Source organism: Phaseolus vulgaris, chromosome 7, assembly GCF_000499845.2.
Source record: "Phaseolus vulgaris cultivar G19833 chromosome 7, P. vulgaris v2.0, whole genome shotgun sequence".
NCBI lineage: Eukaryota > Viridiplantae > Streptophyta > Magnoliopsida > Fabales > Fabaceae > Phaseolus > Phaseolus vulgaris.
In genome coordinates, this window is record NC_023753.2 from 22,557,572 (window position 1) to 22,580,893 (window position 23,322).

Consider the following 23,322-nt stretch of genomic DNA (forward strand, 5'->3'; position numbering starts at 1 on the left):
CAGTTGTCAACTTGTTTCGCAGCCGTGGTTGAGTCGGGTTTGGCAGTTGTAAGTGCATGAGCAACTCCGTACATGTCCAATAGGGTGGACACGCGTTCTTGCCAACGTCGGAAGTTCTGACCGGTGAAGACTTCAATTTCGGAGACGTCCGGAAAAGGTTTCGCAAAAATGGTTTGCATTGCGGAAACAACATTTGATGTTTCCGGAGCAGTGTTGTCGTTGTTGTTCGGATTTTCAGCCATAAGTCCTTACGATTGTAGAAAAATTAGGCTGCAAAACGAACAAAAAATGGTTTCCCGAGACGTGAGTAATCACTGTCCGTAAGGACTTATCCGCAGTGTATTGCGCAAGTCCCCCAGGATACAACAAGAACTTCCCGGTAATTTCCGAGGATCAGAACTAGCAAGTTTTTCTTTAAAAGAGTAATACCATATAGAACCCAGAAATATTATAATATTAAAATAAAGAGGAGAGAGAAAGTGAAAAGTGGAAATTAGAAAAAGGAAGAAGATGGTGAACAGTGGGTCTGAAGAAGATGAAGAGGTGTGTGAGAGAGATGCGATTTCTGAATGAGGGAAACCTTTGCTTATATAGGGAAAGTGGTAGCAGCCCAAACGGCCACAACCCACGTTCCAGCAATCATCTGCGACACTACTCCAGGTCTTGGCTGCACAACCTCCCGAGAAGAACGGATTCTTCGAAGGTCCGAGTCTCACGCTTTGCCCTTGCACAGATCGTGAGTGAAGAGAGAAGGAACGTTTGCTCGAGGGTTTCCGTGAATCGTGCAACAAGGAAACTGAACCCTGAATTTTAGGTTTGTAAATCAAAACTGTTTTAGGGTTCATGAATCGAAATCGCTTCTCTGTTTTGTTTCGCAAAAACACACTCTGTTTTTGTTTTGCAATATACAGTTTTATTAAATGTCTCTTCAATTTTTTTCATCCTTATTTCACTTATCTTTAATACAGTCTATCATCATGCACTAAATAAAAAGTACATGTTCTGTTATAGACTCACTTTTTATCTGTGTTTATTATACTAGGTTTTTTCAGTCACCAACCTTTATTCTCTATACTTGATTCATAAAATAAAAGTTTTAATTGTAAAACTAACATTTTTTTAAGTAAGAACATGCTCGGTATTTATTTCCACATCGAATCCCAATGCTTTTAGTATCTAACAATTTAACTACTTTTTTTAATATCTATAAAATCTTTATCCATTTATATAGTCTTCATATTTAACAAGAATGATGTGATTAAATCTTTTAACAAGGACTAAAAATAGATAGTTTTGTAGAAAGTAAAATAAAAATATATATTATATTTTCAGTAACTAAAATTATACTTAAATGTTGAATTTAATTAGAAGGTATTCAACTTCAATCATAGATTATTATACATAGTAAAATTGTTTATTTTAATAATAATTACTTTAAAAGTCACATTGCGGTGACTTCATAAAAAAAATAAATTAAAAGTGCATGGAAATTCAATTCTTAAACTTGTTCTATTATTATTTACATTTCTTTTAAAATGATACATGGAATGTTTGTAAGAAACACAGAAAATTCAGCTTTCAAACTCTTATTATTGATATTACTTATTCATTTTTTCAGCATTCATATCCCATAATTGTACATCGATTAGTGTGATTTTACTCCAACACGAGAATGCTAACCCATATCCTAAGACACTTGTTAAGGAATCAAAAGTGAACTTTTGTAGAGATAAATATAAAACTTACCAATGTATCCCATCATGATTCTAAAAAAAAACATTTTATTTATTGATTCCCTAACTAGTACCTTTTAAGACACAAATTTCAGCATCTGCTTTGGCATTAAGGAGGAAGGCTTGTTACATTTCTCCTGGGAGCATGGTATCACCAGGTAGATCACAAACAGCAATTCCCTAAGATGAAGAATTTATATGTTTCAGATGACAGTTAACATCATGAATATAAGCATAAATAACTAATAATATGATGATATGATGTTTACCTCGCCCGTTAGGTGAGCCACACATCTCTTCTCAGCCAACAACTCAGCTTCAGTCTGCAAAATATTGTTACGAATCTAAGTCTGAATCTTAATAACTTGAACAATGTATAAGACTCATAAACTTATTATCTTAAGTTTTTGAGTTGGAAGTGGTCAAATTTTTTATATGGGTTTACTTATGACTCATTGGTACCAAATCTTCTCGGTAAATCTCCTCACAGAACCCAACAGTAATATCAGAGCTCATGGTTCATCCAATAATAAGATTCAATTTTGATATCTAGTGTTCAATTTTAAAATGGTATTTTAAAACTGGATTCAACTCAAGTAACTAATTTCACTCACAAACATGACCACCCAGATAGCTTCCAATTAATTAAAAATCTCAGATGATAAGTTACAGGTGGGTGTAGTCAGGACTGAAGATTTGAAGGTCATGTGTTCAATCCTTTTTTCACTGCATTTTTTTGCTTTTATGAGAAATTTATTTCATTTAAAGAACTTAATTTCTTATTTTATCACAACATTCAAATAAATATGGCTAAGGCACACATGAATAGAAGTTAGAAGTTAGACTGTATATACAATGGTATATAATGTTGAATTTTCATCCTTACCTTTGCTATCCGCTGCCGGAGGTAGTCATCAAATATGACATCCTTGACAAGTTCATAATCACCATCGCCCTAATGGATAAAAGCTTTCATCATAAGAGGAACAGAGTAAATTTTTAGAAGTTAAAAAGAAAAGAATACAGTTAACAAGCTTACCTTTGATCGACATGGCATACTGAAAACAATACCCTCAGATATTCCATAAGGATTTCCATTGCTATATACCTGGCATTTCAATTGCAAACTTTTATATTGAAATAGTAACTAAGCGAATAAAAAGACAACAAATGATTAATGAAGGTTGTGCCATGTTTAAATTTTCAAGAAAAAAATTGGTTGTTGCCCTTCATTTAAAAGCTTTGAAATGGCATATTCCAGATATATAATACCTAATTTTATTTTCACTACACCAATATAATTTTAGTATGCATGAAGCAGTAGAATTGTATTGACTTGCGTGTTTTTTAATTTTTCTATCTCACTTGACATGCAAGATAACCCTTTCCCCCTTTTATGTATCTCTCAGTTCAGTTTAATCAATATATTGTAAAAAAGGGTGTAGTTTGCTGAAAAGGTCATCTAAACAAGGAAATGCATATTCAGTTATATCAACTTACACCAGAAGAAAACCAATCACCCTCAGGAGTAGGAGTTACTAAAGATCGAATGGCGTCAACAATTGACACAGAAGTTGATGCTGCTGATGATCTTCCCCATTTTTGAATAAGTGCACCACCTCTCTACCAATCAAACAATCACTTGATCAGCTTTTAGTACAAGGAAACCACGTATCTTTTACATCATGTATTTGCAACTTACAAAATATTACCTTTTGAACCTTTTCAGTGAACTCTTCCTCCAACCACCTATGATCCTGAACCACCTCTTTGACAGGCAAACCATCAATTTTAGCATTTAAGAAGTCGGGGACCTATTAACAAGATAACAGGTAACACCATATCATAAAAGAGAGTTACAGAAATCCAGTTGATGCTCATTATTCTGGTAATGATTCTTCAATGACCTGAGTAGTTGAGTGGTTTCCCCATATTGTCACATTTGACACTTTATCATAGAAGACACCTGCCTTGAGGGCTAGCTGTGAATTTTATTGAGACAATACAGAGAAGATAGATGTTATTTTTCTATGGTAGGATAATTTTAAAAAGGTGACATCTACAAACTTTGTTACCTGACATTTTGCTCTGTTCTCGTCTAAGCGAGTCAAAGCATGGAAATTTTTTGCAGGAATGTTAGGAGCATTCTTCAAGCATATTAATGCACTGCATTTAATATACAAGAGCATTAACAAGCAGGCACAAGATGTAACTTCATGTTTACAGCGAAGCTTACTTTGTATTGCAAGGGTTTCCCACTACTATAACTTTGACATTGCGGGAGGCCACAGCATTCAATGCTCTTCCCTATTGTAATAAGGTATAATGTCAGCATAACTAACTGCACTTAAGCAGAAAGTAATAAATGTGGTTTTAATTTGAATATCATTTGACCTGCGCTGCATAAATCTGCCCATTTATGTCTAACAAGTCTGCTCGCTCCATTCCAGGTCCTCGAGGCTTTGCACCTATTAGCAAAGCCCATTCTGCATCTTGGAACACTTCATAAGGATCAATACCAATACTCACCTCCCTCAACAAAGGAAACAAAGAGTCTTCCAGTTCCATTGCAACACCTGCAACAAGTTTAATTAGAATATTTCAAATGAAAGATCAGCGTGTTATATTAGTCAAGATTAAGGTGTATCTTGTTTCATTTAAAAGCATAACAAAAACAGCACGTTAGCTACGCTGACCTGACAAGTCAAATTCAAGTAAAGTTATTACTCAAATTCCTATTACTGGTCGAATTTCTCATCTCTCTCACTCAGTAGCAGATGCTGTTAAGGCCTTAGATTTTCTTAAATGGGAAGAATCATTGGAGGGCAATAGAGTAAGAATGAGAAGTGCTCATAACATAAATGACAGTAAGACACCTTGTGCACAAAACTTCAGTGGAAAAGGTTTTTAATTTACTGGCTATGTTATTTTTTGTCCTTAGAATTGTATACAAGCTTAGGATAAAGGTGTTCATTGGGTAAGTTGAATTTGCTCATTGATGCTTTGCCTTTATTCATCTCTTTTCCTAATAACTTTCCGTTATGCCAAATACTGATGCACCATTCACAATTCTCCAATTTTCGTATTCTTGTTTTATTCATATGCCATATCCCACATAACAGATGTTGCAATAACTAGCTTCATATCAGTGCCTCTTGTACGCAAGAGTTTCTACAGTTATGCCACATACTGATGCACCATTCACCTTTAGTTAGTTTTCTACAGTCTTTTTATAGTCACGTCACGATGGAGAAGGATGGGTCAGTATTTCTTATAATAAGTGGAAGATGTACAACTAATAACTGATAGATACCAAGTTTATTTACCACGGTTACCCAAAAAAATGCCATATTTACCATATGCAGAAAGCTAACCTTCAAGGGCTTGGATTGACCGTTCTGATCCCAGTAATTTGAGAGCAACAGGTTGATCTGGACCAAAAACTTCACCAGATGCAAGCTGACACAATAAATCAACTCAGGCTCAAGAGTCCAACAGTATTGTGTGATCATTCAAGGTAGGTCTTATCTAAAAATCTCAAAGCACATGCAAAATAAAATTATCTTGAACACTCACCGTACATTCAATTTAGCTTTCATACTAAATTCATTTCTATTTCATGAAACAACAAAAATACAAGAATGTTGTAATTCCAAAAAATCTTCAAATTATAAAGCTCAAAACTTGTATATAGTAGTGACTTTCTATTTGTTTAGAGAAGATATGACAGTATCAAGAGTAAATAATTATAACTCAATGTTGCACATAATGGTCAACAATAAACAGTAATGTTGATCCATGTAGGTTGTTTATCACAATAAATCCTTCAGTCAATAAAAAGAAGAAAAAAAAACCCAGTTTTGAAATGGCTATACAACAACTTATTCAGCAACTTCAAACAGATAAGAAGAAATTTTATGATATGCACCTATTATCCTTTCAATGACTTTAAAATCCTAATCTAAGAGTAATGATACAAAACGAACGACAAAACTTTAGCCCACTTGTGAGATTGACTACATGGATTACACGATGCCATTGGATTCAATTGAAAACCAAAGCTTCAATTCACAGAGTACTGATATAGTAAAAACATTATTGCAGATATATAAAATGAAAGAAAGATAAATTGAACATCTAATGTGCTTCATTGACGCAATTCCTTTTTAAATCCAAGATATACTCACTTTGAAAAGTAGATGATTTGCAATCATTCCAGCAGCACCTGAAACTGCAATGTTAATTAGTTTCTTCCAGGATCTTGTCTCTTCTTCCTGCAAAAATCTTGGTCAAATATTTCAACGAACTTAGATCAACAAATTTAACTGTCATAACTTAAAAGTGCCATTAGATTCATATGCACACATGTTTATCCTTTCCCCTCCTTAAAACATCTCACAAGAAACAACATCAATACATTAATTGTTCAGGTTGAGTATCTTTCTTTACTGAAATTAAATTGTAATTTAAATTGAACATAAAAATTAAAAATTGGAAAGAGAAAAAAGATTTACAAGACAATGGAAGATCGCCCAAGCCCAGTTTAGGCATGGAAGACAAGTAATAATGTTACCGATGCCTTTTAGTTTCTATTGGTGTTTAAACAGAAGGTATATGTATAGACCAAACTTAACAAAATAAAAGGAATCAAAACAACTGCAGTCAAATACAGAGATACACCAATCTAGCTCTATGTATATAAACCTAAACAAATACAGCAAAGGAAATTATGCATCAACATGCACATATTGACTGACACCAGTACTGCTACATCTAACAAATTTCTGCTCCAAAGTACCAAACAAACCTCTCAGAAAACCCCAGAAACCAATCTGTAGTGGGGAACTCACTAAGAGAATCATGGACAACACAAAACATGCAATTTGAATTAAGACAAGCTAAAACTAACAAATACACATGGTTGAAATACTGAAGAGAGGGGAAGGGACACTCACAGCCCTCAAATCATAGGTAAGGCAAAAGACACCATAGCACTCAGCCTTATTCTTGGGATCCAGGGTTTTCACAGCTGGCACCTGCACTTCACTGGGAAGTCAAAAGAGTAAAATTCAATCAGACCCAAGAAGCAGAAAACTGAAAATGTTGAAAGAAAACAATAAAGTTACTCACTTTGGTGCAACAGAGCAGGAAATCTTAGCGTGCTGAGTTCTATTAAGTGGCGCAAAAGAACAGAGGCGGTGTCTGGGGAGAGTCCTTGATAGGAAAGAGAGCTGGGATGAGTGAAGACGAGGTTTTGAGCAAGTGGGGCTGAACTGTGTCACAGCCATGGCAGCACAGCACAGAAAGTCTCAGAGAAGAATTGTAAAAGAAGGCACCTTTTCTGCTAATGGAAGGGTAAAAGGAACAGCTATGAAGAACTTCGTAAAGGGTATGTGCATACGAAGCGAAGACGAAGAAAGATAACGTTTGGTTCAGAGATTGCAAAGTGGGAGGGAGATATGTAGAAAAATGGAAGGTAAAAATGGAGGGCAAGAGAAGAAGAGGATCATTTGAAAATCAGTATAAGGCCATGGACATGACACATGTCAAGCATGGCCTATCGTCAAATTAATCTTCTTTCTCTAACAAATTATTGGATTGTATACAAGTACAAGTAGTTTATGTACTACTTAATAGAACTGAGTTTTATATGATGATCTAAGTTTATTGGATTAATAAAATATGATGATCTAAGTTTTTATAAGATAAGGTCTCTTATACTAGGTGCACATTGTGTGTATCAATTAAATTGAATGTTAAATATAGAATATAAGGATCAAATTTTCGTGACACCAGCATGCATAATGTCACGTGAGGGATATATGCCTTTCTGCAATTGGAGTACTGCTATAGTCCTTTTATCTTCTGTGTAATTAGAAAAAAAAAATATAAGTAGATAATTATTAAAAAGTTATTTAATAATTAAAAATAAATTAAATTTGTTTTAGCAGTTAATCTTGAAAATAATTTATAATCCTTGAGTACTTTTTTCATAATAAAAAATGTCATTAATATATCCTGATAAGGATAAACTGGTGGAAGGGTAAAATATGGGATATGTTGCTGAGTATGATTGGATAGGACAAGAATGTTTCGTGTCACTTGTCACTTTTTGAGTTTTATATTTACTAAAATGTAATGTCTGCGTGGGGAGAGGGATATAGGTATATAATTCAATAAACAATTCATGTATTATTGCATAAGAACATAACTAAAAGTGTATTTTTTTATCACAAACAAAAATTTAGCCAGGTAAAGATTAAACAAATAATATATAATAATACAAGGGGCTTATTATTAAGATCAGTTCTAACAATTGAAAAAAGAGGGCAAAGTGTGTGAAATCCTAAAAAAAAGTAAATAGGATTAAAAATTAAGATACTCCAGTTTTCTTTGTTATATTTAGGGAGTCCTAATGTTTTTATTAGTTTGGATTGGAAAACGAGTAAAAAGAAAAAAAAAAGTAAAGTTATTTAAATTGAGAAGAAGAAAAATTAATAGAAAATTTATAATTAATTAAATTAACAAGATAGAATAAAAAATTAAAATTAAATAGATGATATAATGAAGGAGTATGAATTAAAATTAAAAGATGGATTAAAAATAATTTAATATAAAAATAATTATTAAAATATAAGTTAAATCGAAATAAAATTAACTACAACAAATCATCTTAAAATCTTAAAAAAAATAGAAAAATATATTTTAAATAAAAATATTAACAAAATATTATAAATTTTAATAAATAAAAAAATATTTAAAATTAAAATATTAATAAAAACTATTTTATAAAACACTAAAAATTTAAATTATTTAATTTAATTTATCATTTTAATATTTCTATTTTAATGATTTATTTTATTATAATAAAATAATAGTTAATTTTATAAAAGAAATAAATAATTAATTAATCTTTTTAAAATAATCAATTATGTTAAAAATCTTAATAATTTTTTTATTAATATTTGTGATATAATTAATATGTTTTTAATATAATTAATTTTTTATAATTTTAGTTCATATTTAGCGAAAGTCAAACGGAAAATTATGTCTCCCTTGTTTTAAGGTTTTGTTTTCTGAAATTTTGTCATATTTATTCGTTTACCATGTTTTCATTGTTGAAAACAAACATAGTGATTTCATGCTTTAAAAGTCTTGGGTGTGTTCTGAAATATGTTAAAAATATTATAAACAGAAACTTTTCACTTTTTAAAACCATCGAAGTAGAGAGAAAAAAGATGGTGGATTTATTTTGAGCTGAATAGAATTCTAAACATGTACTTCCTTTTTTTTAAAAGTAAAAACATGTAATTAATATTACAAATGTGTTGAACTTTAATTAATTAGGAAGTGAGTTTCATGCTCATAAAATTAACTACTAAGATAAGAATATTACTTCGATTCTTAAATTGACCTTATTTTTAATTAATATGAAATATTTAAAACATTTTCTTCATTTTAAATTAGATATATATTTTTTATATTATATTATATTATAAAGTGGATTTAAACTTAATTAATTCTTATAAAATTATATTATAAAAAAGTGATAATTACATCCACTAATATATTATCAATTTATCTTATTTCTGTCCGCTTTTCCTTTAAACATGTTTTTTCGTTGCGCTATGATGAAAAGCTCCACACTGCCTTTTGAACATGTTAAAATTTTAGATAGAAGCAATTTAATAAATATAACAATAAAAAGTATATCTTCATTTCATCTCATATTCTTTCAATCTGAAGAGAGAGAAAATTAAAAGTTTAAATGAAGAAATATATTTCATTCTATGGAGACATATGCGATCCAAATAACAGGATAAAGTTTTGTTCAATTTCATTTCATTCCATCATTTTTCATTACTTTAATAATACTCTTGTTTCACATCATCTCCTTGTACCCACTTTGTTAAAGAGAATAAAATTATATTTGTATTTACTTAAAAAAAATTTAATTGATGTTGAATCTCTAATATATCACTTCATTATATTTTAAATATAATTTAAAATCAGTTCATAAAATAAAATTTATATATATATATATATATATATTTTGTGAAATATTTTTATTTTTTAATTAACGTGAGATCTTAAAAATTAAAAGTTAATATTTTTACATAAAATCACAAATCTAAAAGCTCCATTGAAAACTATTGTAAAATAAATACATGTGAAAAGAGAAAAAAAAAAAAAAACACAGAGAGATGTAATGCCAAAGACTTGGATAAATGCCCATTATTAAATTAAAAAAATACTAGAGAGAATTAGAGAGGACTTATCCACCAAATTCATACAAAACTGAAACAAATATTTTATAATCTAATAGCTATTGTTATGACAAATTATTTAATAATAAATTTTAACTATCGTATTTTTAAAATGTTTTTATTCTCATTTAACTGTTATTTATAAAAATTTAAGATAATATTGATTATTTTATTATTCTTTCTATTTTTATTTCACTTAATCTTTAATAAGTTTATATATATATATAAATATGATAAAATGGAAAATCTTATAAATACTTTTTTTTTTAAATTACACAAATTTATTACATCTATTGATTTCATATTTATTTAGATTAAAGAGTGAAAAAAAAGAAGGTTGAATAGTTTGTATCTAAAGAAGTAAAACTCTTCATTTTTCAATCAATTTATCCTCATTCAAACAATTTAATTTTCTATTTTTTTCACTTATTCATTTCTACTCTCAATCTAAATAAAGGTTAGAATTTTTTTTTTAAAAAAATTAACAGATCCAATGGAAATCAACAATTTATTGAAAAGATAATCCGGTAATTAGAAAGAAGAAAAAATATAATATTGCGTGAAAATGAATGTGCGATCCCAAATTAAAGTGGAAGGCAAATTTATTTGTTTTCTATTTTGCATAAATATGACCTTTGATTGTGACGAGGGGGAATAAGGTCAACGGAATGATCAAGTAGTTAATTAAGAATTTGTAAACCTAACTATTCAATGGATGAGGAGGGTGAGATATTGTTAATTTTGTCTCTATATCTACAACTCTGGTTTCAGAAACAATATACTTTATATTGTTTTTTAATTATATAGTGTAAATTACTTAAATTAATTTTTTTTATATCCTACCTCTTTCATTATTTTTTTTAGTAAACTAAATAAATCCTCTCTTTTCCTTCCCTTCTCTTAAATAACATTTAAAACATCATTTTAGTCATGTAAAATTTATATAAATTATACACTAGTATATATTATAAAAACTTAAATTAAACTTATTATATATATTAATGAAAAATAATCACTATGTGCTTTCATGGATTTTTTAAGAAAATAAAATTCATAATAATGGTTAAAAAAATAGTGATAGTTTGTTATATATTGTATTGTTGAAATATGTGACTGATTTATAGTGTGTTATGCTGTTGAATTGTAACATTTAGATAATTTATTTATACTTTTTTTAATTTTAAAATATAATTGAAGATAAAATAAAAATGTAAAAATTGTATAATAAATGAGAAAAAAATATATTATATCTTATTATAAATATATATATATATATATATATATATATATATATAAACATGCTTTAAGAATAAGATCATCCAATGGATTAAATCCAATTAATCAACCCACTTATCCTATTTAAATGGGTTTATATATGTTCTTTAATTAATCTCACCAACATAATTTATTTGTATTTATTCTAATAACAGTTTTTATATTATTTATTTATTTATTTTGAAGTTAACTAATGAATTGTTTCTTAACGTATTTATATTTTTTTAATATGTTGTAATTAACTCAATCCAACAACAAGTGACACTTAGTAATAATAAAGTTTTATAACAAGTGAACAGGAACTAAAGATGAAGAGTGAGTGAATCTGGGGAAGAATGTGAATGGCAAGACAAATTAAGAAGAAGGTATTTATCAAAGAGCCTATCTAAACAACTCATGCTAGAAAAAAGTTTTGAAAATTTGGTAGACAAATGTTCACCCTAAATTGAGGTAATGATAATGAAAATATTTTAGATACCCAAACCAGGATTGAAAATACTTGAAGGTTGAGTTAAAGTCTTTCATTTCCTTCATATTAGCGATTGATTATAAGAAAAATTCTTTATAGGCCAAAATTTGCTCAATGATTATAAAAAAGAAAAAGAAAAAATAAATTTTTTATTATTTGTTTTATATTATTTAAATAACTTTTATATTTTTAAAAGTATATTTTAATTTAATATATATATAATGTTTTTTTTATATAAAACTTTTATGTTAGACAAACTTTACATTTTTATTTTTATTGAGCTGAAATATCAATATCAACAATCATATGTCACTATATAAAAAAAATATTATTAAAAATATATATAAGAAAATATGGAAAACCTAAACTAAAATTCGTATATTAAAAAAAAATTATATATATAGGTAATTTATAGCTATTAATAAAAAAAATTTAAAAAAAATGACGGAAAAGAATTCATTTACGAGTAATATATATAATGCTTGTTTGAAATGCTTAAATTTAGGTATTAATATGTTGGATAGATATTAAGGATTAATAGTCAGGAACAATAAAAAAGACTAAAAGATCACTTATAAGTCAAAACATAATAGATTTGTATATATTTTTTTAATTTTGATTCATATATTCATTTATATTTAAGTCTTGTATAATCATGATGCTGATAAATTTGATGTTGATGTTTGTTTAATAGCTAAAATTTTAAAAATTTAAATATGTTTTTTTTATATAAATATTAGCTTATCCTCACATTTTATATATATGTTAGATTGTGATTATCGTGCAAATAACACATCTTCTAATTCATAGAAATAAAATGTTTGAATTTATTATAATGTTTTAAAAAAAGTTGAGTATATATATATATATATATATATATATATATATATATATGGAAAATGGTTTATTACATTTCAAAATCATTTATGAAAATAATTTAAATTTAAGTATGGATATGGTTAGAAAAAGAATATTTTTCCATACTTTTGAATTGGAATTCTTTCTTCAAATAATAATTTTATAATTTAAATTGATCATATTACAATAAAATAAGATATTACTTTAAAATGTTATGATGTTGTTATGATATTCATATATCAATTTTCATAAGAAGATCAATAACTCGAAATGCATAAGAAGGTTTCTTGACAACATAGGCTTGTGGAAGCTAACCTAAAACTCCTGGCTTTTGTTTCTTGCATCCCATAAGTAGGGTATCAATGTATAAATGTGGGTTGACATCATTGACCCGCCTCACATAAGAGCTAATTTACATAAGAAATGTTTTTCTAAATTAATGAAAAATAATTTTTCAAATAAATTTATTTTTTGTTTATTAATTTGATTATTTTTCTTATTTAGAGAAATTAGGTAAATGGTCTCAGAATATTATTCGTGAATGTGTTGTGAATTAAATATTGAGGGGAATTTCTTTGTTCTTCCTACACCTCATATTTAAAAAAAATACTCAAATTACCCTTTCATATATTTCATTGAATTTTTTCGCTAATTCCAAAATGTGGAATCCGAATACTTCTTAGGTTATAGAATTCAAAAGTTAAAATTGTGTTTCAGATTGCACAATTTAGAATACAAATTTGTATTATGGATTGTAGAATTTAGAATGGATAATTTTTTTTGAAATTTTGAGAACATGAAGATGTAAATTAAGGAGACATAAGAAGAAATTTCAAGAATTTTAAGATATGTAGATTATGCGAATTGGTTCAACCTGCCCTGTACTTGACCCGCACAAGTTATACAGGGTGAGCCTAATCCATAAGATTAAAATAGGTAGCATGTCTCGTGTTTTTTTCTTACTATGTCATGGGTAAGCCTACGTATTACCATCCCTATCCATAAGTACTTTTACGTTCATATTATATTTCAACTATGACTTTCAGATTACCTATTCTGAAAATTTTATAGAATAAGTTTTCGGACAAAAAGCATGAGATTTTTTTGGAACAAACTTTCCAATACAAGTTATCTAGAAGCCTACACAAATATTCATCTTCCCATTCTGAAATGCTACATTGACATCCAAATTTGAAAGGGAAAACACTATGTTTAGCTATATAATCTCCACCAAACTCAACAAACCTAACATTTTGCTCTCTCTTCGTTTCCATTGTCTCCAGCATCTCCCTGAAGGAGGCTTCAGGCTTCCTAAAGACCCCTAGCGACACCTTTGTTAATGTTGTCATTGTTGTCGTGAGACTCAACAACAATGTTACAATGGCGACATGGGTGCGAAGAAGGATATACAATGGCAATAATGGTTGTAGTGGTGGCAATGATGTGGTGCAACGAGGGAGGATATTTTAGTCTAGATGCATGTAGTAATCATGGGTGTGAAAGAAGAAAAAGCCAAACTTATTGTTTTATTGGGTCGTTTGGATGAGCCCATTGAAAAAATGGATATGGACAGGGGACAACCCAAGGTTGTGGACTCCACTCCTAACCAAGATACACATATTGTTAATTCCACCAACATCATTGTGATTTTATTGTTTCTATTGTTGCAATTTCTACTTTTTTTTTTCACCTTGTGTGGGGAATTCTCAGAATATGATGAGGTCACATCAACATTATTAAATGTCACTACAACCATTATCATATTTAAAACCCATGTCTTTTAAATCAAGCTCATTTCTTCTAGTGTAAGTGTGGAATGAACTTGATAGAAAGGTGAAAGAGGTTTCTTTTATCAAATTAATGTACTTACCCTTTATATATGCATGAGTGGGTTCAAACAATGAAGAAGATGTTGATTTGAAATAGGCACACTGACATTAGTCTTTCTGGAGAATTCTAGATTGAGTGTGACCATATATGAGTTTTGGTTATCTTAGAAAAATATCTCGTAACCAATCACACGCCTCCATTGCAGTTGAGTGAGGCTCCAATATGAGTGAGGCTCCAGTATGACAATTAAAAAATCATTCAAAATAAATCTAGTGGACTTTGGTGTTAAGAATTGACCACAATTTTTTTCTTCATCGATTTCTTATGTCTTCTTTTCATTGTCTTTTTTTGTTGGAATGATATATGATGAATGGCCACAAGCATGAACTTTGAAAAGTTCAAGTAATGTTCCATAATCATAGTTTTCTATTCACGAATGACATGCATATGATTCTTGATATTAATGGTTAAAAAGAGAGTATAAAAAAATGGTTAAATATATTTTTTCGTTTCTATGCTATAAAACGGAAAATTGATTTTTATCCAGTCCAAACTTTAGACCTTCTCAGTAATTTTAGTAAGGAACAATTGTGGAATAGGTATTTACGAATGTTTTTCTAATGTAACAAACTGTTGGAAAAATTAAAATTAATTCTCTCTCTTTAGTGTAGATACAGAATAGACACTTGTGAAAACAATTAATAAGCAAATAATATAAAATAGAGCAAATAGAATAATGACACTGAAAACTATAACATTCAATCTCACCCAACAAGGATGTAATACAAAGTCTATCTAGCATCTCACTAGGATTTCTAATATAACACTATGGTGAATATCTATTCTCTCATTTACTCTCTAATCTCACACAAGAAGTATGAAATACAAAATCTCTCTAGTATCTCACTAGGATCTCTAATCTTATCCAAAAAGGATGAAATACAAAGTCTATCTAGCATCTCACTAGAATTTCTAATCTCACCCAAGAAGGATAGAATACAAAGTCTCCCTAAAAAAATGAGAGGAAGACTTCTTCCTAAAGAGATTAATGCTCATTACATTTTCAAGAGGGAGTTACAATTCCAAAAAACTTTTGGAATGACCATCATTTCATTGAATATATTCAATGAATCAGTTACCAATATTCATTGGTTATAATCTCACACTAAATTAAGGAGGGATTCCCAACACAAATGAATTTTCAGCATAAAATGAATTATAATATTATAGCACCTACGTCAGCAATGAATGAGCATGAAATATTTTAATATTCTAATACATACTGAAAATTTGTTTGTAAAAAAATTCGTAAAGGCCAATTTCAATAATTTTCTTACAAGTATTCAAGAGGTTTAAAGTTTACACTAAAGACGGAAATCAATTTCGTGTACCAGACAAATAACATATCTAACAAAAAGAGAAAAGATGAAAGAAAAAAAAATTCTTTAATATTTTGATATCATGAAGGAAACTTTTCGTGATTATATTTGATCTAAAGAATAAATCACATTCTAAAGTATTGATATAATTTAAGACTGTAAAATAGTTAATTAACTAATTTAATTTAAAATATTTATATATTTTATAACCAACATAATAAAGAATACGGCACCGGCCATGGTGGGTAGGAAGAATTTGAATTGTAATTCTCACACTTTCCTTCCCGTCATTGATTTATTGAATAGATGTGGGAGAGTTTAGTTGAGTTACAGTGCTTCTTTCTAACATCTTCATTCTCGCTTCCTAAAGGAAAACTGCTGCTGCTCCTGTACAATTTCATCTGAACCAAACCAACCCAGGTATTTATAATCGATCATTTTGTTTACATGCAATTTTATGTATATAATCTATTTTAACCAAACAAAGATTATTGAAAATAATGTAACTTTTCATTTTAACATTTCTATATACGAAAAATTTGTTCCAAAAACACTAACAAAATATTTTTTATGCTAATTAATTCACGAAGCCAATGATAAATTTTATTCTTTAACCATTCAGAATCCTTCAACCCTCATTACTCACTTTAAAGATAAAGGTAAAAATGAAATTAAGATCGAAACTATATACACCGGTAAAAAACCTTGTACATGTAAATATTCACATCAATTTAATCATAGTAGAAATAACATTTTTACCATTATGCTCAATTTAGTGGAAATATTTACACGTGCAGCTACCTTTACCATCTCCATATTTTCGATTTTAATTTCATTTTTATCTTTGAAGTTGTTTTCGAATGGGTTTGGGTCAAGATAACAATTTGACTCCTCCTCGGTCGGTCGGTTTGCGTTACTACTTCTCTTCAAACAAGCTCCTTACTTTCCTCTTCTTACTCCATCTCTCGGTCTCCACAAAGTCCAGGCTCGGATGGTACTTACAAAAGACACTCCGACACTCAAGTCAAAATTCAATATTCGACACTCGGTATCATGAGCACTGTGTATGACGTACCTGGTTATTGGATTTTGTGCCTATTTATATGGTTATTATGAGCCTTTTCATGTTAGGCCAAATTCGAGAGTTAGATCACGTTTACAAGTGTATTACCTAGCTCTTGATTGCTGATTAGCCTCATTAATCCTGCTTAAGCGTAATGGTCTTTCCGGTCTTGGTCGGCTTACCGAGACATGGTCTCAGTCGTACAGGCCCTACCGGTACATTTTCCCTCCAGGCTCGATGGTATTTAATCTGAAGAGTCTTTGTCCAAGATTGACGTGACGATTGGGCTTCGCGAGGTTTGACGTGACGTTGGCAGTGTCGAACGCGTGACGTGACGTGCACAAATGAGGGGTTTTTGGGGAACTGAAAGAATATTTTCTGTTTTATTCAATCTGTCTTTCATCTATAGCAATGATACATATATATAACCATAGCATTAGAACCGTATAGAACCGTACAGATTCTTTTTCTAACATAACATCTGTAATTAAGACTAATTATAGACCCATTAATAGTGATTATATTCCTATAATTAAGTCTAATTATAGACTCATTAGTAGTGATTATATTCCTGTAATTAAGTCTAATTAAGTCTAATAATGATTTTGTCCGGTAATATCCTCCCTCAAGTTGGAGCATGTAAGTCTTGAATGCCCAACTTGACCAAGATGGCTCCAAACTTTTTAGCACCGAGAGCTTTGGTGAAAAGGTCAGCTAGTTGTGTATGTGTGGGCACATAGGATGGAAGAAGGCGCTTGTGAATGATTTCATCTCGAACAAGGTGACAGTCAACTTCAATGTGTTTAGTGCGTTCGTGGAAGACCGGGTTTTTAGCAATGTGAAGTGCTGCTTGACTATCACAATAAAGACGAATTGGGTTAGGATGAGGAATATGTAGAGAAGTGAGAATGTCTTTAATCCACTTTAATTCTCAGGTGGTCTTAGCCATTGATCGATATTCAGCCTCAACAGAGGAGGCAGAAACCGTTTGTTGTTTCTGGGTTTTCCAAGAGATTGGGGAAGTGCCGAGTTGAATAAACCATCCGGTGAGAGATTTCCGTGTCAGTGGACAACTTGCCCAATCAGAATCACACCACCCAAAGAGTTGTAAGTTGTTCTCTCGAGGTAGGAGTATTCCTTGTCCAGGATGCCCCTTTAAATATCGAACAACACGAAGAGCAGCTTGCCAATGCTCGGAGCGTGGATTTTGCATAAATTGAGATAAAGCTTGGACACTGTAGGCAAGGTCAGGTCGAGTGAAACACAGATAAATTAACCTCCTAACAAGTCTACGATAAGTAGCCGGGTCAGAAAGAAAAGAACCAGTAGCGGAGCTCAATTTGTGATTTTCTTCACATGGTGTAGTGGCGGGCTTCGCACCCAACAATCCGACTTCAGTAATGATATCTAAGGCATATTTCCTCTGACAAAGGAAGATTCCGTTGGGGGAGCGAGCAACTTCAACCCCCAGGAAGTACTTAAGGCGGCCTAAATCTTTCATATGAAAGCATTGATTTAAGTAGCCTTTAAAACATTGGATGACAGTACCATTATTCCCTGCAATCACAAGATCATCAACGTAGACTAACACAACCAACTGTATGTCATTATTATTGAGAGTAAACAGGGAATGATCCTTCGGGGATTGTTGGAAGCCGTAACGAGTGAGAGAAGAAGATAGTTTAGCAAACCAACACCTGGGGGCCTGTCGGAGGCCATATAGAGACTTTTGAAGCTTGCACACTGCCCCTGGTTGAGATTCTTGGAAGCCAGGAGGGAGTTTCATATAAACCTCATCATCAAGATCACCATGGAGAAACGCATTGTGAACGTCCATCTGATGAAGCTCCCAATCTTTTGCGGCTGCTACTGCTAGAGTTGTGCGAATGGTTACCGTCTTTACGACAGGAGAAAACGTCTCGTTGTAATCCAAACCCTCCACTTGATGATTGCCAAGAATTACCAATCGAGCCTTGAATCTTTCAATTGTTCCATCCGAGTTGTATTTGATTTTGTAGATCCATTTACACCCAAGTGCCTTCTTTCCAGGAGGGAGAGCGGTGAGTTTCCAGGTGTCATTGAGTTCGAGAGCATGAATCTCCTGTGCCATAGCATCACGCCACCGGGGTTCTCGGACCGCTTGAGAAAAGAACAGGGGTTCCTGCTCGGTGTGTAAAGAGGCAAGAAAACTTTGATGATGTTTAGAAAAGGAATCACAATTTACAAAATCATGTATAGGATACGAAACACCTGAGGATTCTGTTGAAGGAGGTGACGGAACAGAGGGGCTTGACGGTATCGTGGTGGCTGCGACAAAATCGCGTAACCGTACGGAAGGCAGCTTCGCGCGATGCCCTCGCCCAAGGGGAACCGCGGCCGTCAGCGGTGGTGAAGAAACCGACGGCGCCGTCTCCGTCGGACGCGGCGGTGGATCCGCGGGTAGCGTCGAGGCTTCTATACACGGATCGGAGTCATTGATAGTGTGGTCGAAGTCATCTGTGAGGGTTGCATCCTCCTTGGCTGGGATGGGAGATGCAATGGGTTGGTTGACGATGCATTCATCTAGGTTTGAGGAGGCAACTTCATGAAGAAAATGTGGGTCCGTTCCAGTTTCTAAAGAGTTGGCAATAATTGGGTTTTGCAATGGTGGTGCAGTGTCCATCTTTTTGGCTTCAAAATATGGAAATTTATTTTCGAAAAAATGTACATCACGAGAGACAAAGAAAGTTTCTGTTTCCAAATCAAATAATTTCCATCCTTTTTGGCCATATGGATACCCGACAAACACACATTTACGGCTACGACTATCAAATTTATCCCGCTGTCTATTTTGATTATGAGCATAACATAATGAACCAAATACTCGTAAGTGCGTGTAACTGGGTACACATCCATGGATCACTTCATAAGGGGTTTTTCCTTTTAGAATGGAGGATGGTGTGAGATTGATTAAGTAGCCTGCAGTCAAAACGCATTCCCCCCAAAATTTAATGGGAAGATTGCCTTGAAACCGTAATGACCGAGCAACATTCAGAATATGCCGATGCTTGCGTTCGACGCGTCCATTTTATTGCGGGGTCCCGACACAGGAAGTTTGGTGAAGGATACCTTGTTGAATGAAATATTGTTTTAGACACATGAATTCGGTTCCATTGTCAAAGCGAACCATTTTAACACATTTGTTGTATTGCCTCTCAACGAGTGTGAAATTTTTTTTCAAAGTCACTGATACCTCTGTTTTTTCTTTTAACAAATAGATCCAAACTGCCCGTGAACAATCATCCACAATTGTCAAAAAATATGAAGCACCACAGGATGAAGGAGTTTTATAAGGACCCCATAAGTCACAATGAATTAAATAAAAAATATTCAAAGCTTGATGCGCACTTAAGAAAAACTTATCTCTCGTTTGTTTCGATTTTTCACAAACTTCACAAACTTTATTCAACTCATCACGAGTACATTTCCCACTTATATCAGGAAGCATTTGCACAATCTTAAATGACGGATGTCCTAATCTTTGGTGCCAAAGTGCTAGTTGATTTTCCATCTTGACATGACATGCTTGAGTCTTCCGTACCCCACGATACCAATAAAGCCCATCTTTCCGTTCACCTGCTCCAATCAGCGTCCTCGAAGTGCGGTCCTGTATAATACACAATTTATCAGTGAATGTTACAACACAATTTTCTTCATCCGTCAATTGAGGTACTGAAAGTAAATTGCATTTTAATTTGGGAACATAAAGGACATTTTTCAATTCAAGTCCTTCTTCAAGAGTCACTGTTCCCTGTTCGCAAGCTAGAACACGTTCACCATCGGGTAACCCTACGGGGCACCCTTGTATAGTTTCCTTTTCACTCAAATTTTCCAGTGACCCGGTCATATGGTTTGATGCCCCACTGTCAATAATCCACAAATCCCAAATGCTCTTACCAGTCATTTTCTCTGATTCATTTGATTTTTGTTTGCTGATCATATCAACCAGTACCTTCCATTGTTCATTGGTCAGACCTGCCATCTCAAGTTTCTTGTCGTCATTGTTGGCTTGACTGTTGCTTCCACTAGCGTGTGCCACATTTGCACGTGTCGGGTTACCTTTGTTTCGCATCCCTTGGCGTCCCCTGCCGTTCCATTTGCCTTCACTTTTTGGTCTGTCACCCCACCATTCGGGATATCCGATCAATTGGAAGCATCCCTTCATGTCGTGACCATTTTTACCGCAATGACTGCACGTCATTAATTTTTCTACCATATCTCCACGCCCTTTTTCTTTGTAGTTGGCCTGCATCGCGAGACCCACGACCAACCCCCTTTCTTCCGTTGATTTGGCCATCATTCTCACTCTTTCTTCTTGTACCAACATAGCATATACGCGGTTCAGAGACGACAATGGGTCTGATGCCAGAATGTTTGATCTTACTGTCCCGTAGCTTGCGTCATCCAACCCCATAAGGAGTTGATGAACCTTCTCCTCCTCCCTTCGTTTTTCCAACTGAGCACCAATCCCACACTTGCATCCACCACACGTACAAGATGGAATTTTGTCACTGTTAGCAAGCTCATCCCAAAGGACCTTCAATTTTCCAAAGTAAGTTGCCACCACCATTCCCTCCTGCTTGCATCTTGACAAGTCCGACCTTAGTTGTTGAATTCTAGGTCCATTCACGACCGACAATCTTTCTTTAATGTCTTCCCACAAGTTATGTGCAGTCTCAGCATATGCTACTGTGGATCGTAAGCTTGGTTCAATGGTGTTTAGAATCCAAGAGACAATCATGGACTGCACGGTCCACCAATCTTCAAGGTCGGGTGCCTCATCCTCTGGTTGGATATGTGTTCCATCAATGAAGCCCCATTTTCTCCGGGCACGAAGCGAGATCTTTACTGCTCTTGCCCATTCGTCGTAATTTTCTCCGCGCAATTGGACTTGCGTGATTATGTTTCCGGGATTGTCACTCGCGTTGAGATCATATGGCGAGTAGGTCTTCTTAGCACCTCCTCCTTCGTGCTTTGCTTTGTTGGCTTATTCTTTTCTGGTGCATCTGCCATGGTTGTGCACCGTTGCCTTTGCTTTGTGTTTGTCGGGTATCAGAGTTTTGTGCTCTGATACCATGAAAGAATATTTTCTGTTTTATTCAATCTGTCTTTCATCTATAGCAATGATACATATATATAACCATAGCATTAGAACCGTACAGAACCGTACAGATTCTTTTTCTAACATAACATCTGTAATTAAGACTAATTATAGACCCATTAATAGTGATTATATTCCTATAATTAAGTCTAATTATAGACTCATTAATAGTGATTATATTCCTGTAATTAAGTCTAATTAAGTCTAATAATGATTTTGTCCGGTAATAGGAACCAACTGAAGATGATCGTTAGATTGAGGGAGATCTAACGGTTGAGATGAAAGTGATGTTTTGTCTCTCGAGCCCCTCAAGGGCTATAAATAGTGGTCCCCTACACTCCTGAGTTACTACTTTACTTGCTCCGACATCCAAAACTCACTCGTCCTGGCGCGTTGCTTACATACATACACTCTGAAAGGTTAGTCATGTCTTCCTCCTCGTCGTCCTCTTCTTCTCCTTCGTCTTCGTCATCTTCTTTTGCTTGCTTCACGACCGAGCCTTTATCGGTTGGGGAAATTCAAACGTTGCCCCCCTTGGAGGGTTCTGACTCGGACGTTGCATCTGATTGATCGGCTTCTCCTGAAGGGTCATCCCATTGTTTTGGATTTGACTGGGTTGATCCCAAAGTGACAGAGTTTATCTCTATCTATCGGGACTCATCTTCCCTTGGCGCCTTCATGGATAAACACCTTTTGTTGAAGTCAGATTCTTTTGATAACATCTTTGCTTTTGATTACTGTCGTTCGACCGACACCATTTGTATGGGTCGGTCGTCACCTGATGGTTCATTTTTCTTTATATATTCTTGTCAATTTTCCAATCTTCATGTCGCCCTTCCCTTTGATGACTTCACGATGGGTGTCCTTCGAACGCTTAATGTTGCGCCTTCACAACTCCATCCCAATACATGGGCCTCTCTTCAAGCCTTTCGGCTCATGTGTGACTTGCTTTGTCTCCGCTCGATTAGTTGGTTATCCCTTATCAATCGACCGGGTAGTATTCTCTTTGCCCCCTTCACGAGCTCTTTTTTCATGAGCTCGGTCGGTCCAAATTTCCCTTGTATTGGACTAAGACTCTTACCCGCTTCAAGCAGTGGCCTCGTCCGGTCACTAGCGCCGAGGAGCGGGGGATATGTGACTTGTTTGATAGCCTCCCGAGTAGGCTTCCTACTTACAAGATCCTGTCAGTGTATAAATTGTCCTAGAGGTGGACCAATTTTTGGGTATGCTTGTATTTTTTTATTGCTTTAATGCTCGTTTGATTTATGCTGTTGATTAATGTATTCTCTTTTGTTGCAAAAATTATGA

The 23,322-nt window shown here is 33.0% G+C and overlaps 1 protein-coding gene across 1 annotated transcript; it reads right to left on the bottom strand.

Moving 5' to 3' along the window:
- Window positions 1-1,570: 1,570 nt before the first annotated feature.
- On the bottom strand, window positions 1,571-7,475 carry LOC137828593 (malate dehydrogenase [NADP], chloroplastic). The gene is made up of 14 exons (XM_068635233.1): window positions 6,864-7,475; window positions 6,689-6,779; window positions 5,921-6,007; window positions 5,108-5,192; window positions 4,128-4,309; window positions 3,970-4,040; window positions 3,809-3,899; window positions 3,641-3,715; window positions 3,446-3,547; window positions 3,234-3,356; window positions 2,773-2,841; window positions 2,620-2,688; window positions 2,003-2,056; window positions 1,571-1,913 (listed from the first exon to the last, which is right to left on the bottom strand). The coding sequence occupies exons 1-14, from the start codon at window positions 7,019-7,021 to the stop codon at window positions 1,860-1,862; spliced, it is 1,311 nt and encodes a 436-aa protein (XP_068491334.1). The 5' UTR covers window positions 7,022-7,475; the 3' UTR covers window positions 1,571-1,859.
- Between the last annotated feature and the right edge of the window lie 15,847 nt (window positions 7,476-23,322).

Excerpts from the sequence above, each read along its gene's own strand:
- LOC137828593 (XM_068635233.1), bottom strand. The coding sequence starts at position 7,021 with ATGGCTGTGACACAGTTCAGCCCCACTTGCTCAAAACCTCGTCTTCAC. Across the intron at positions 2,842-3,233 it reads GTGATTGGTTTTCTTCTGGT|GTATATAGCAATGGAAATCC; the intron begins GTAAGTTGATAT and ends TTGAAATGCCAG. Across the intron at positions 2,689-2,772 it reads GTATGCCATGTCGATCAAAG|GGCGATGGTGATTATGAACT; the intron begins GTAAGCTTGTTA and ends TTTATCCATTAG.